The sequence below is a fragment of the Pseudochaenichthys georgianus genome, unplaced genomic scaffold (assembly GCF_902827115.2).
Source record: "Pseudochaenichthys georgianus unplaced genomic scaffold, fPseGeo1.2 scaffold_1286_arrow_ctg1, whole genome shotgun sequence".
NCBI classification, from domain to species: Eukaryota; Metazoa; Chordata; class Actinopteri; order Perciformes; family Channichthyidae; genus Pseudochaenichthys; species Pseudochaenichthys georgianus.
The window spans coordinates 1-13,755 of NW_027262190.1; the positions used below are offsets into that span (position 1 = coordinate 1).

Sequence of the window (13,755 nt, forward strand, 5' to 3'; positions counted from 1 at the left end):
CAGGGACCCCCCCCCACCCTCGTGGAGTGGATGATCCTCCCCTGGGTGGTTGGTGAGTATTTAACCATAAGACCATTTGTATTGAAGGCACATAGAAAATACATTTGGGACATTGATAGCTTAGATTGAACCGTTCAAAGCTACTAGTGTTCAGCTTAGTCTCTACTATTTTTTTGTGATCACATTTTCTGTCCAAATAAAATAGCGTGTGTGTGTGTGTGAATAATAATGTGTGTGTGTTGCAGGGTTCATCTGGGCGGAGATTAAGGAGATGTGGGACGGAGGCTTCACAGAATATATCCACGACTGGTGGAACCTGATGGACTTCGCCATGAACTCTCTGTACCTCGCCACCATCTCGCTGAAGATAGTGGCCTACTTCAAAGTAAATATATTAAACTGTTAATTTAATATGTTCAATACGTTCTTCCCTACTGTGCAGTGAAATACACGTCTCTGCAGGATATGGTGTCCTCAAAAGAGGAAGTGTTGAGACAATTCTCCTCCTTTTTGAAATGAGTGATTCATCAAATATGTGTAAATATTTATTTGTTAAAAAAAGTCAAATGTGATCAAAAATCCACAAAATGCTGGAAATTAAATTCCTACGAAACCTGAGAGAAACCAAGGAAGCATATTATCAAATAGAAAATAGAAGTTACGTCCTATTGACTTCAAGTTTGTCTGACTATTTTTTTTAAAAACTCAAAATATTATAAGGATAATATTATAGAAAACATTTTAGTTAAGGATGAAAAAAAACATCTCCAAATATGTATATTAGAAAATAAATTATTACAAAAACACCATATATATTAATAACATGTGTTGCACTATCAATAATTTTACTTTTTGTAATTTTCCATTGTTACAATACAGAATGATACTGTAAGGCTCGCAGATTGTAGAGAAGCCTAAATATGCGCTGAATTTAGGAGCAAACTGGCAGTTAGTTGACTTCACTCATTGACCTTTGACCCTTTTTGAACGGCAAACTAAAGTTACTGATGAACGAAGGATTAAAACAAGACTTTTACTTTGATGCACGCTCAGATAATATCAAAGGATAGTCTCCATAGATACAAGATCTATATATGTATTAAGAGCAATTTGGTGCCAACACACACACACACACACGCACGCACACACACGCGCGCGCGCCAGACGGCCGGGCCATCTGCAGCAGCTGTGAGTCACTGATGGTGGTGGCTGGACCTCCTACACACACAGCTCTAAAAACACACATACAGATACACACAACTGTATCTTGACACACACACACACACACACACACGCACACAGTTACTTTTTGCAGGAGACCATCAGCACTCCAGAGGATTTTAATTGTGGCTGAATATTCGAAGGAGAAAAGACAAAGTAAAACATATTTCTGAGCCAACAGCTTATTAGCGTGTGTGTGTGTGTGTGTGTGTGTGTGTGTGTGTGTGTGTGTGTGTGTGGTCTGGTATTACTATACTTGTGGGGACCTAAATCTGTTTACATAGTCACGTGTGGGGACTCGCCTCCCTTATGGGGACAAATTGGAGGTCCCCATAAGGGGGATCATTAATTTTAGGGTGAAGACTTAGGTAGGGTTAGTGTAAGGGTTAGGCATGTGTTGGTTATAGTTAAGGTTAGGGTAAGTCTCCAGGAAATGCATGTAAGTCAATGTAATGTCCCCTGAAGTGATGTATACATGGTGTGTGTGGTGTGTGTGTGTGTGTGTGTGTGTGTGTGTGTGTGTGTGTGTGTGTGTGTGTGTGTGTGTGTGTGTGTGTGTGTGTGTGTGTGTGTGTGTGTGTGTGTGTGTGTGTGTGTGTGTGTGTGTGTGTGTGTGTGTGTGTGTGTGTGTGTGTGTGTGTATGCTAATAGTGGCAGAGCTAACAAGTCTAACGGCTGAATTGAGAATGAGGAGGAATCAGAGCGTGAGACGGGAAGATGAATAAACCAGAGTGAAGAGAGTCACAGAAACAGAGAGGATGCTGGGAGCAAAGCAGCGAGAGAGTGATGTGTGTGTAGAAGTGACAGGAGAGGAGAGGAAGCTGTGTGAGCAGGAGGGATTGAGAGGAGAGTGTGTTGACTTTTTAAAGATCAGCGTCGAGCTTCAGGAGACTCAGTGGATTATGGGAAGTTATCCTGCTGTGTCAAGGACTCGATAAAATCTGTCTCACCTTCTCAGATTTGATATTTGTTGGTTGGAGAGAGGAACATCAGTGCTACGAAGTGCATCACCCCTAAAGCGTCTAGAACTCATTGTTAGGATGTGTGCAAAGGCATCTGGCGATTGGTTGATTAGTTATTATATGTGGTACGACGTGGTATTTAGTTTACGAAACCCTTAATACAAAGACTTCATCTTATGTAATGAGATAACACGTGGTAAATGTTCTTATTTCATTCATAAATAGACAGAATACAAACATATAGTATTTAAAGGACGAGGCTAATGGCGCATTTCCACTACAGCGCGGTTTAAGCGAGCCTTGCCCGTTTTTGGTTGTGTTTCCACTCGGCGTAGTTCCGGCTAGCGGGTACTTTTTTACAGTTTTCTGGCCCTCCAGAATCGAGGTTCTTTCCGGGCCAACAACCGCGCCGAGTATGCTAAGCTAGTGAGATTTGGCAACTACAACAAAATGAACATATTTGACCGTGATTTAATTGTAATACATGTTTCTAAATGATGCCGAAGTTACAACATACTGATACCGGTGAGTAAAGACCATGAATGAATGCTTTGACGAGTCTGCAGACAGACGGCAAAACAGATTCTCTCTCTTTTTGATCTATTTCTATAAAAACCTGAGCTGATCAGATTTTGGCCACTTTATGATGTCATAACGCTGTTTTGTCTTGTGTAACCATTAGCCAATCAGCAGCCAAGGTAACCCCCCCCCCCCCCCCCCCAGCTTATCACCTGAATCTCCTCCTAGAGCACCATTAGGCGCGTTCACACCGGAGTACTTTTCCCCGTACTTTTCTCGTTTAGTTCCGTTAGTACCCCTTATGTCGCGTTCACACCAAAAAGAGTACTTAGTGCCGGGAACTTTTACCCCTATTTTTATTGCTTGCTAGAGAGGTGGTACCAAAAAAGTACCAAAAAAGTACCAATTTCTATTGGCTGGGCGAATTGCAAACCACGCCCCGTAAAACTCTGAAAAGTTTTGTGAAGCCGCCATTGTATTTGTGGCATTAGCATTATTAGCATTAGCATTAGCCCCGCGCTCCAACGCAGAGAGACTAACTTATGGCAACACAAAATAAAACATGGGAGCGGTGGAGATGAGGAGGTGTCGGCGTTGTGGCGATTTACTCGGAAGGCTTCAGTAGAAGCTGCTGGGACTCCCAGCAGCTTCTACTGAAGCCAGTCCCCAACTCCGGGGACTTCCGGCCGGGGACTTCGGGTGGCAGTATACGCCGTGAAGTGGTTTGCGGCCTGCCAGTAAACCCAAAGCAGAAGAAGAAGAAGTGACGTCAGCGGCTTCATTTGCCTAATCCTCCCTCAGGGAAAAGTACTCCGGTGTGAACACGATCGGCTCTTAGTTCCTAAATGTTCCTAAGTGCTGGCACTAAGTACGGCAAAGTACTTGGTGTGAATTGAGTTCTTCTTAACCAAATCTCTCTCAGAGGGGCGTGGGGAGGGGCTCCTTATTTTCATCTAAAGTAACAGACAGAGAATCAGCACTTTGGAAACAGGGATGAAACAGAGGGGATTATGGGTAATGCCGATGAAAAACAGTATAATAGGGGACCTTTACACTTTTCCGACTGTTTCTCCGTGAGTGTTTACTCGTAATAAACTCTTTCTCCCCCCTGCCCCCCCCTCTCCCCCCTGCAGTATAACTCCTCTCGGCCCAGGGAGGAGTGGGAGATGTGGCACCCGACCCTCATCGCCGAGGCTCTGTTTGCCATTGCTAACATCTTCAGCTCTCTGAGGCTCATCTCTCTCTTCACCGCTAACTCCCACCTGGGCCCGCTGCAGATCTCCCTGGGGAGGATGCTGCTGGACATCCTCAAGTTCCTCTTCATCTACTGCCTGGTATGACTCAAATACATACACACACTGCTTCTGACACTAGGTTCAAATGCCAAAAGCCTGTGGTTAGTGAACATGGTTTATATTTGAGTCCTACGTTGCCTTTTTCATTTTTAATATCCACTTCAAAATAAACTGAACTGGCTAATTCACGGTACTAGCCTGTAGATTCATTATGTATATTATTAAGAAGCATAAATACAAAGTTTCGCCTGCACAGATTCCACTTTAGGACATCACAGATCGGGCTCGTTTCAGTTATTGCAAGATATTAAAAAACACTAGAAAACTCATTTTAAATAGGAATGATAGGATATGTACACGTCTCCCACTAAAGAGGAAGACGTGTAAATAGTGTAGCCTGCACAGAGGCTATTTTAGGACATCAAAGACTTTTCATGTTGTGCACATTTCCAGCTTAGAAGCATGCTAATGGTTAGAGTTAACATCATGAAACCCAAACTACATACTCTGATATTCTTCCCACTAATGGGGCCCATGATCTAAAGCAGGGTTGGGGAACCTCCGGCCCCCGGGCCGTATATGGCCCGCGAGACCATTTGGTACGGCCCTCGAGGTAATTTATAAACACACGCAAAAAAGAAAAAAACTAAAGAAATCTAGACCGCAAACAAATTAAACAAAGCGAGTGCCTGTTTTTCCTGGCCAAGGTCAGGGTCCTTGAACACAACACGAGCCTAACGTGTCATCAGGTGGTATATGTCTCGTCTGACAGGGGTGCAGTGCTGACGGAGAGCACCAGAACGCTCCAGAACTTCCAAGCAGCACCCATAAGGAGCCGTACACATGCTGCAGTTTCTGCGTGGCTGTGTCTTTAGTTGAAAGCCCAGTGGCGATCTGTCATACTGATCATAGTCAATGACTTTGTTGTTATTAGCATCTGGTTAGCTAGCTAGCTATGCTAACGGATATAAGAAGCTTTTTCTCCAACCAGTGAGGTAAAGGCACATCTTTATATGATCATTATAGTTATTGTAAAAAACAAGAGAATAAAGTAAACAGGTATAAAATACTATATGACAGTAAAAAAAGTTGTTATTAATAAACAAGAATACAGTTTGAAAGGAGAGTGATTTGTAAAATATCCATAAAGAAAAAGAAAATCTGCTTCCAGTTCTGTTTCATCTGGGTGTTGAGAGATGTTTCCATAGAGCTCCTAATGTTGCTCTCAAAGTGCACCAGCTTGATGCTTTCAACTTCAACATTTAAAAAAATAATCTTCCCGGGGGAGCATGCCCCCGGACCCCCCTAGAGGAGGTGAGGTCCCCCCCACTTAAATCATGTTCACATGGACAGGAAACTAAATACATTTTCACACATCTTGTGTCCATATCTTTCTGTGTTGGTGGTCATGCCACAACCGTGCATGCATACGTGAGTCATGGTGAGATATCTGGATTAAGAGGTTGCTTTTTCTTTGCACATCATGAAAGAAAGGGGAAATTAATGGCTGTGATTGTTGTATTTTTAAGCAGAGGTCAATAATTTGTACGGCCCTTGGAGGATGTTGAAAAAATTGAAATGGCCCTTGAGAGGAAAAAGGTTCCCCACCCCTGCTCTAAAGTCCGTCCTGCACATGTTAGGACATCTTAAATGTAGATAATCAGGCTAATTACAAGCTTATTATTAGTACGTTTCAACTACATAGCCTACTAGCCTACCTAGTACACATATACATCAAATAAATTGTATACAAGAGAAAAATACAATATGTCCAAATGTAAAATGTCAAGTATGGTACAGCTATTAAAGCCATGCAGCATGTTCAACACAGTCTCACGGCATTTCGTGTTATAGTCACAAAATTAATTTATTGATGAACACGATTTTCAATTTTTTTTCGTGTCACACAGAACAATTTTAAAAGCAATGTAAATAATAACAAATTTGAGGGAAAAAGAGATTAAAATCCTTTACATTTCAGTATTCTGACACAGAACGATTGTATTTCTATTGGTAGCATGTTTCGTGCCTGTACCAAATAATAACAAATTAGGACATTTTTGAAGTATTCTGACGCTCTGAGCCATTTCTTTTCCTCGCGGACGGCAAAAAAACGATATTATACAATTTAAAATGAAAGGGAGAGGCTTAGGCTTAGGGTAAGATATTGAGTAAGAAAATGTTTTTATGAACCACACAGCTTCTGGTCTTCCAAGACCCGACGAAACATACCAATAGAAAAACATTGCTTTTAAAATCGCTCAGTGACACGAAAGACATGCGATAATCGTGTCGGTGAACACGAATAAATAGATTAAATTAATTTCGTGACTATAACACTGAATGCCGTGAGACTGGGTTGGCATGTTTGCATCCATGCATGCTGACCTTCACTATTGTCATCTAGCATTTTGAATGTATTACATGGTAACATTTTAACAGGCCAACACATAAGCATTTCTCTTTTTAAGTTGAACCTGAATTCAGTCCTGACTTTAGGAGAGGTGTGAGACAGGAAAAGCAATCAAAGACACAAACAATGTCTGGGACTCCACTTGCATGATTCCATACTTTTCTATTACAACTACACGTCTTTTGTCAAAGTGCACGTTTGAAGATAGAGAAAGTGAGAGAATGCTCCATTGATGGTGGAAGGACACTCCAGGCCCGTTTCATCCAGATGTCATCAGTTCTGTCTCGGGGGGCCAACCCTCTCCGGATCCACAGGAGGACCGCTCGCTCCCTGAAGTCTTAGAATCAATCCCAGAGAGCCCGAGGCGCCTCGCTCTCGCTCAGCAGCCGCTCTTTATGTAACGCTGTCGTACCGTGATGTGTTTGAGGAGAAAGACGTGTTTCAAAACGCCTGCAGCCGCTCAGGGTCGATCCTGAAACAAAATGTACCGTCAGATCCACGAGGAGAGAGGTTTAATTCCCTTTGATACGTTGCCATGTGAGGAAACACTGAGGTGGGAAGTAGTGGAGTACAAATACTTCGTTACTGTACTTAAGTACATTTTTCTGGTATCAGTACTTTACTCAACTACTTCTTTCTCTAACGACTTTTTACTTTGAATTTTGAACCCAAATACCTGTACTTTCCACTTCTCTCATGTTGAACTCAAATACCTGTACTTTCTACTTCTTACATGTTGAACTCAAATACCTGTACTTTCTACTTCTTACATGTTGAACTCAAATACCTGTACTTTCTACTTCTTACATGTTGAACTCAAATACCTGTACTTTCTACTTCTCTCATGTTGAACTCAAATACCTGTACTTTCTACTTCTTACATGTTGAACTCAAATACCTGTACTTTCTACTTCTTACATGTTGAACTCAAATACCTGTACTTTCTACTTCTCACATGTTGAACACAAATACCTGTACTTTCTACTTCTTACTTGTTGAACACAAATACCTGTACTTTCTACTTCTTACATGTTGAACCCAAATACCTGTACTTTCTACTTCTTACATGTTGAACTCAAATACCTGTACTTTCTACTTCTCACATGTTGAACACAAATACCTGTACTTTCTACTTCTCACATGTTGAACTCAAATACCTGTACTTTCTACTTCTCACATGTTGAACACAAATACCTGTACTTTCTACTTCTCACATGTTGAACTCAAATACCTGTACTTTCTACTTCTCACATGTTGAACTGAAATACCTGTACTTTCTACTTCTTACATGTTGAACTCAAATACCTGTACTTTCTACTTCTTACATGTTGAACACAAATACCTGTACTTTCTACTTCTTACATGTTGAACTCAAATACCTGTACTTTCTACTTCTCACATGTTGAACACAAATACCTGTACTTTCTACTTCTTACTTGTTGAACACAAATACCTGTACTTTCTACTTCTTACATGTTGAACCCAAATACCTGTACTTTCTACTTCTTACATGTTGAACTCAAATACGTGTACTTTCTACTTCTTACATGTTGAACCCAAATACCTGTACTTTCTACTTCTTACACGTTGAACTCAAATACCTGTACTTTCTACTTCTCACATGTTGAACTCAAATACCTGTACTTTCTACTTCTCACATGTTGAACTCAAATACCTGTACTTTCTACTTCTCACATGTTGAACTCAAATACCTGTACTTTCTACTTCTCACATGTTGAACTGAAATACCTGTACTTTCTACTTCTCACATGTTGAACTCAAATACCTGTACTTTCTACTTCTCACATGTTGAACTGAAATACCTGTACTTTCTACTTCTTACATGTTGAACTCAAATACCTGTACTTTCTACTTCTTACATGTTGAACACAAATACCTGTACTTTCTACTTCTCACATGTTGAACTCAAATACCTGTACTTTCTACTTCTTACATGTTGAACTCAAATACCTGTACTTTCTACTTCTTACATGTTGAACTCAAATACCTGTACTTTCTACTTCTTACATGTTGAACACAAATACCTGTACTTTCTACTTCTCACATGTTGAACTCAAATACCTGTACTTTCTACTTCTTACATGTTGAACTCAAATACCTGTACTTTCTACTTCTTACATGTTGAACTCAAATACCTGTACTTTCTACTTCTCACATGTTGAACCCAAATACCTGTACTTTCTACTTCTCACATGTTGAACTCAAATACCTGTACTTTCTACTTCTTACATGTTGAACTCAAATACCTGTACTTTCTACTTCTCACATGTTGAACCCAAATACCTGTACTTTCTACTTCTTACATGTTGAACTCAAATACCTGTACTTTCTACTTCTTACATGTTGAACTAAAATACCTGTACTTTCTACTTCTCACATGTTGAACTCAAATACCTGTACTTTCTACTTCTTACATGTTGAACTAAAATACCTGTACTTTCTACTTCTCACATGTTGAACTCAAATACCTGTACTTTCTACTTCTCACATGTTGAACCCAAATACCTGTACTTTCTACTTCTTACATGTTGAACTCAAATACCTGTACTTTCTACTTCTTACATGTTGAACTAAAATACCTGTACTTTCTACTTCTCACATGTTGAACTCAAATACCTGTACTTTCTACTTCTTACATGTTGAACTAAAATACCTGTACTTTCTACTTCTCACATGTTGAACCCAAATACCTGTACTTTCTACTTCTCACATGTTGAACTCAAATACCTGTACTTTCTACTTCTCACATGTTGAACTCAAATACCTGTACTTTCTACTTCTCACATGTTGAACTCAAATACCTGTACTTTCTACTTCTCACATGTTGAACCCAAATACCTGTACTTTCTACTTCTTACATGTTGAACTCAAATACCTGTACTTTCTACTTCTTACATGTTGAACTCAAATACCTGTACTTTCTACTTCTTACATGTTGAACACAAATACCTGTACTTTCTACTTCTTACATGTTGAACACAAATACCTGTACTTTCTACTTCTTTCATGTTGAACTCAAATACCTGTACTTTCTACTTCTTACATGTTGAACTCAAATACCTGTACTTTCTGCTTCTTACATGTTGAACACAAATACCTGTACTTTCTACTTCTCTCATGTTGAACTCAAATACCTGTACTTTCTACTTCTCTCATGTTGAACTCAAATACCTGTACTTTCTACTTCTCTCATGTTGAACTCAAATACCTGTACTTTCTACTTCTCACATGTTGAACTCAAATACCTGTACTTTCTACTTCTTACATGTTGAACTCAAATACCTGTACTTTCTGCTTCTTACATGTTGAACACAAATACCTGTACTTTCTACTTCTCTCATGTTGAACTCAAATACCTGTACTTTCTACTTCTCTCATTTTCCAAACAGCTGGTTCCTTTAGTCTGAATGTGTGTTGGTGCGTGATCATTATTCTTTAGAGTCATTGCGTGCCTATTGGTTGGAACACGATCCGTGTATCCATCACTTCCTGGTCTTCTCTAAAGAAGAGGGACCAATGGAAACGTTGTCATGTTGCCGTTGGTCACCATGGAAACATTCATTAGCTAACAATGACATTATTGTTCTATTAATATAAAGGGAGGTCAGGTACTCTTTAAAGCAGCTGCTAGCTATGGGTACTTTTTACTGAAGCACACTTCAAAGCCTCTTTACTTTTACTTGAGTAAAGAAGTTTAGTCAGTACTTCTACTTTTACCAGAATACTTTTAAACACAAGTACCTGTACTTCTACTTGAGTAAAGGATGTGTGTACTTATACACTGTTTCCTGTGCAGGTGCTGCTGGCGTTTGCCAACGGTCTGAACCAGCTGTACTTCTACTACGAGACGAAGGCCTCCGAGGAGCCGAACAACTGCAAAGGCATCCGCTGTGAGAGGCAGAACAACGCCTTCTCCACGTGAGCACACACACACACACACACACACACACACACACACACACACACACACACACACACACACACACACACACACACACACACACCATGTATACATCACTTCAGGGGACATTACATTGACTGACATGCATAAGTCTTCACCCTAAAATTAATGATTCCCCTTATGGGTATGGGGGCTATTCCCTATCTTTATTCAAGAGCGTGGTATTTAAATTTGAGAGCAGACTTTATGTATTTCTTTCCCTCAAACCCTGTCCTCGCACTCAAATAGTGCTGCTTGCACTTAGATCTGCTCCGCTTCTGCTCAAACTGTACGCTTGCACTCAGATATATTGCTGTTTACAGATTTCCTCTGTTCCAGCTTAAAACCTTCTCCTCGCACTCCAACCCTGTCTCCTAAAAATTACGTTCCCACAGAACTAAACTGCATTCTCAATTACGTTTAGCTAGAAACGTATTTTCTCCCACGTTACGTTAGTTATGAACGTATCTCAAATACGTTTATTTTCTACATATCTTCTAGAAGCATATTTTCTTCCACGTTACGTTAGTTATGAATGTAACTTAAATACGTTTATTTTCTACATATCTTTGCCATTTATTGTCTTGCTTATAATAATGATAATTAGTTATTTATAAATATCATTTTAGAGCACACATTTGAAATCGACAATCGGGCTCGATATATGGTTAAATTAAAATCAGTAGGCGAGGCTGTAATTTCGCCAGCTGTTACTCTCATGAGCGAGGCAGAACATAATAGTTTGATCATGCCAAGAAGCTGCTGTGTCGTTTATTGCACCTCAAACATTAAAACAAATCCAGAGTTACGTGTTTCTGTACTTCCTCTAAGAAGAAAGGACAGTAACAGAAGAGCTCTGTGGCTTCAGGCTTGATCGCCGTTCAAATGACAGCGTTGGTTTCCCCAAAAGTGGGCGGGGCTGTAAAGTGAAGTAGATTTACTCTCATCTATTATTCAAAACCATTCTATTTATTCTAACGTAAATTACATGCCACTGTTTTATCTTTTATTTATTTGTTTTTATTTTAAATCGTATAATGTCTGACTTTTTTTCCGTCTGTGAGGAAAAGAAATGGGGCTCAGAGCCTCAAAATACTGAAATCTGTATTTTTTTAAATCTTTTCCTTCTAATTTATTATTCTTTTCTAAATAACACACTGTTATTTACTCAACAATAACACACAATTATCCTTGTTTTTATTTATTCATTTAATTCTATAATCTTGGGCTTTTTAGCCGTAAATAAAGTCACCGGAAACAGACGGGACATTTTGAGCGATACACACCACAAACCCACTAAACTGATTACCCAAGATCCTCAGCTTGAAGCTTGTTGATTGGATGTTTTAGCCGCAATGCACGCTGGGATATGGTGTTGATATGATATGGAGATATGATATCCGACAACGAAAAATAAAATAATACTTAATTCAGAGTGTGCTTGCTTTTCTCTTTGGAAGTCATCACATAACGGCATTGTAATACACGGTTCGGCTGCATTACATATTACACATCTGCCGTAATTCTTTATTTATAGAGAGAGACAAACAGGAGAACTGCTGCCAAAACTGAATACTTGACGTGGATCATAAATATATCAACAATTAAACAACATCTTCAATTTCTTTTCACAAAATACGTCTCCTTGCAGTATCAATAGTAATTCGGCTGACTTTTACATTTGATCCAATTGGTATATAGGTTATATTTACACCATAACGGTGCACAGCTGATAGAAAAGGACTTGTAGTTTTTAAAGATATTACTGATTTTCTTTGAATATAAGAATCTAAATACTGAGTTGAGAGAATAGTCAGGGGATTTGGGTGATGGGAGACACATCTATGGAATCACAATTTCAATAGCTTACTATTAAATGACGGATAGCCTATGCCTTTCTGTCTGTGATGTTTTACAAATCAGATATTAATGTGTAGAAGTAAGAGAAATAGTATAGCAATATCCTGTAAAATTATGTAAAAACATGAATAAAACTACACATCTTCAGATGTTATACATAAGTGTCTACACTAATAATACAAAGTTATTATTAGTATGCTGTGTGTACCTTGTGTGCACCGCCTAGTGGTTAAAGCATGTTATTGAATTATTTTTGTTGAATAATCTTATTTGATCAAAACAATATTAAGAGTACATACTTTCATAGGGGAAAGTAGAAGGTCAATGATAGAAATATAGAATATAAAAAGTCAAGAAGATACTAAGTGATCTCTACAATAAAACAGTTTAGTGCTGGATGTACAAAGATATTAATAGGAGGATGTGCAAAACAGAAAAACGAATTAACCTTTATTAACACATTAAAAAATACTTTAGGTTAAGGTCTTCTTTTAAACAAGAAAAAAGCTCTGGGGGTATCTATCTACAGATGAATATTAAGCCTGACAAAGTACTTAACGTCTAAAATATTGCTTTCCTGCAATGTTAACTATGTTGAAACACTTATTTTAAATGATATTATACACATTAATTATACTCTTATGTATGTAGATAGAATAAGAAATGTGCAGAATATGACAGTTTAATGGTGGAGGTATACAGTACACACATATTGATAGATGTCTGTTGAGGAACCTGCGACCCAAGTTGTGTATAAGATCAATACACCTTAGAAAACCTTGAAATCTTGAAAGGGATATGCAAAATAGCCATTATACAGTTTTTAATTAACTATTAGTAGAGAATAACGAGTAATGAATATACTTTATAAAGATCTGCAGATAAATGTTTAGTCTTCTCAAGCACCAACTATCAAATATCTCTCCTGATTGTTGGCACTTGACAATCACCTTCCCTGAATTGTATTCAGGTGTAACTAAAGTCTGCTTTAAGGGTTGTTTATATTCCACATCATTAATCAGAATCTGCAAAGTAACTAAACTAAATGTAGTGGAGTAAAAATACCAGGTTAACCTCTGAATTGTAGTGGAGTAGAATAACAAAGTAACAATGAGCTGTCGTGTGGGTATATATTAATGCTGCTCATTATGGATACAAGCGATTTTCACCCATTTAGTAATTACATGTTTTAAATGTGTACACACCAATGTGTTTCCTATCGCCTAAACCTCCAGGGCTGTACACAGTTTAATACTGTCAACTTCTACATTTGGGAAAAACGTCTTTTAAAACTACAATTCCCAGTAGAGACGTGCCATAGAGAACATGTTGCGAAACACAATAGCCAGCATGTGTAGTTCTGGGGGGGCGTTCGAGTCCAGTTTTGAATAGTCTGCCGTGGTTTCGTTCCATTTCAAAGAGCTTGACGCTCGGCGTAACCTTGGCGCAACATCACGGGGTTTGTCAACGGGACTGTAGTCCCAAACGATAGCTGGGGATTATGGGTAGTGTAGTGTCTTGGGC

General features: G+C 39.0%; 1 protein-coding gene across 1 annotated transcript in view; it reads left to right on the forward strand.

Annotated features, from left to right (window-relative positions):
- The first annotated feature begins 6 nt into the window (after positions 1-6).
- LOC117440870 (short transient receptor potential channel 5-like) overlaps positions 7-13,755 on the forward strand; it is a 35,360-nt gene continuing 21,611 nt past the window's right edge. Inside the window, exons 1-4 of the mRNA XM_034077092.1 lie at positions 7-52; positions 246-385; positions 3,836-4,036; positions 10,228-10,349. Coding sequence (XP_033932983.1) covers positions 31-52; positions 246-385; positions 3,836-4,036; positions 10,228-10,349 — 485 coding nt within the window. The 5' untranslated portion in view covers positions 7-30. The remainder of the gene's footprint in view (positions 53-245; positions 386-3,835; positions 4,037-10,227; positions 10,350-13,755) is intronic.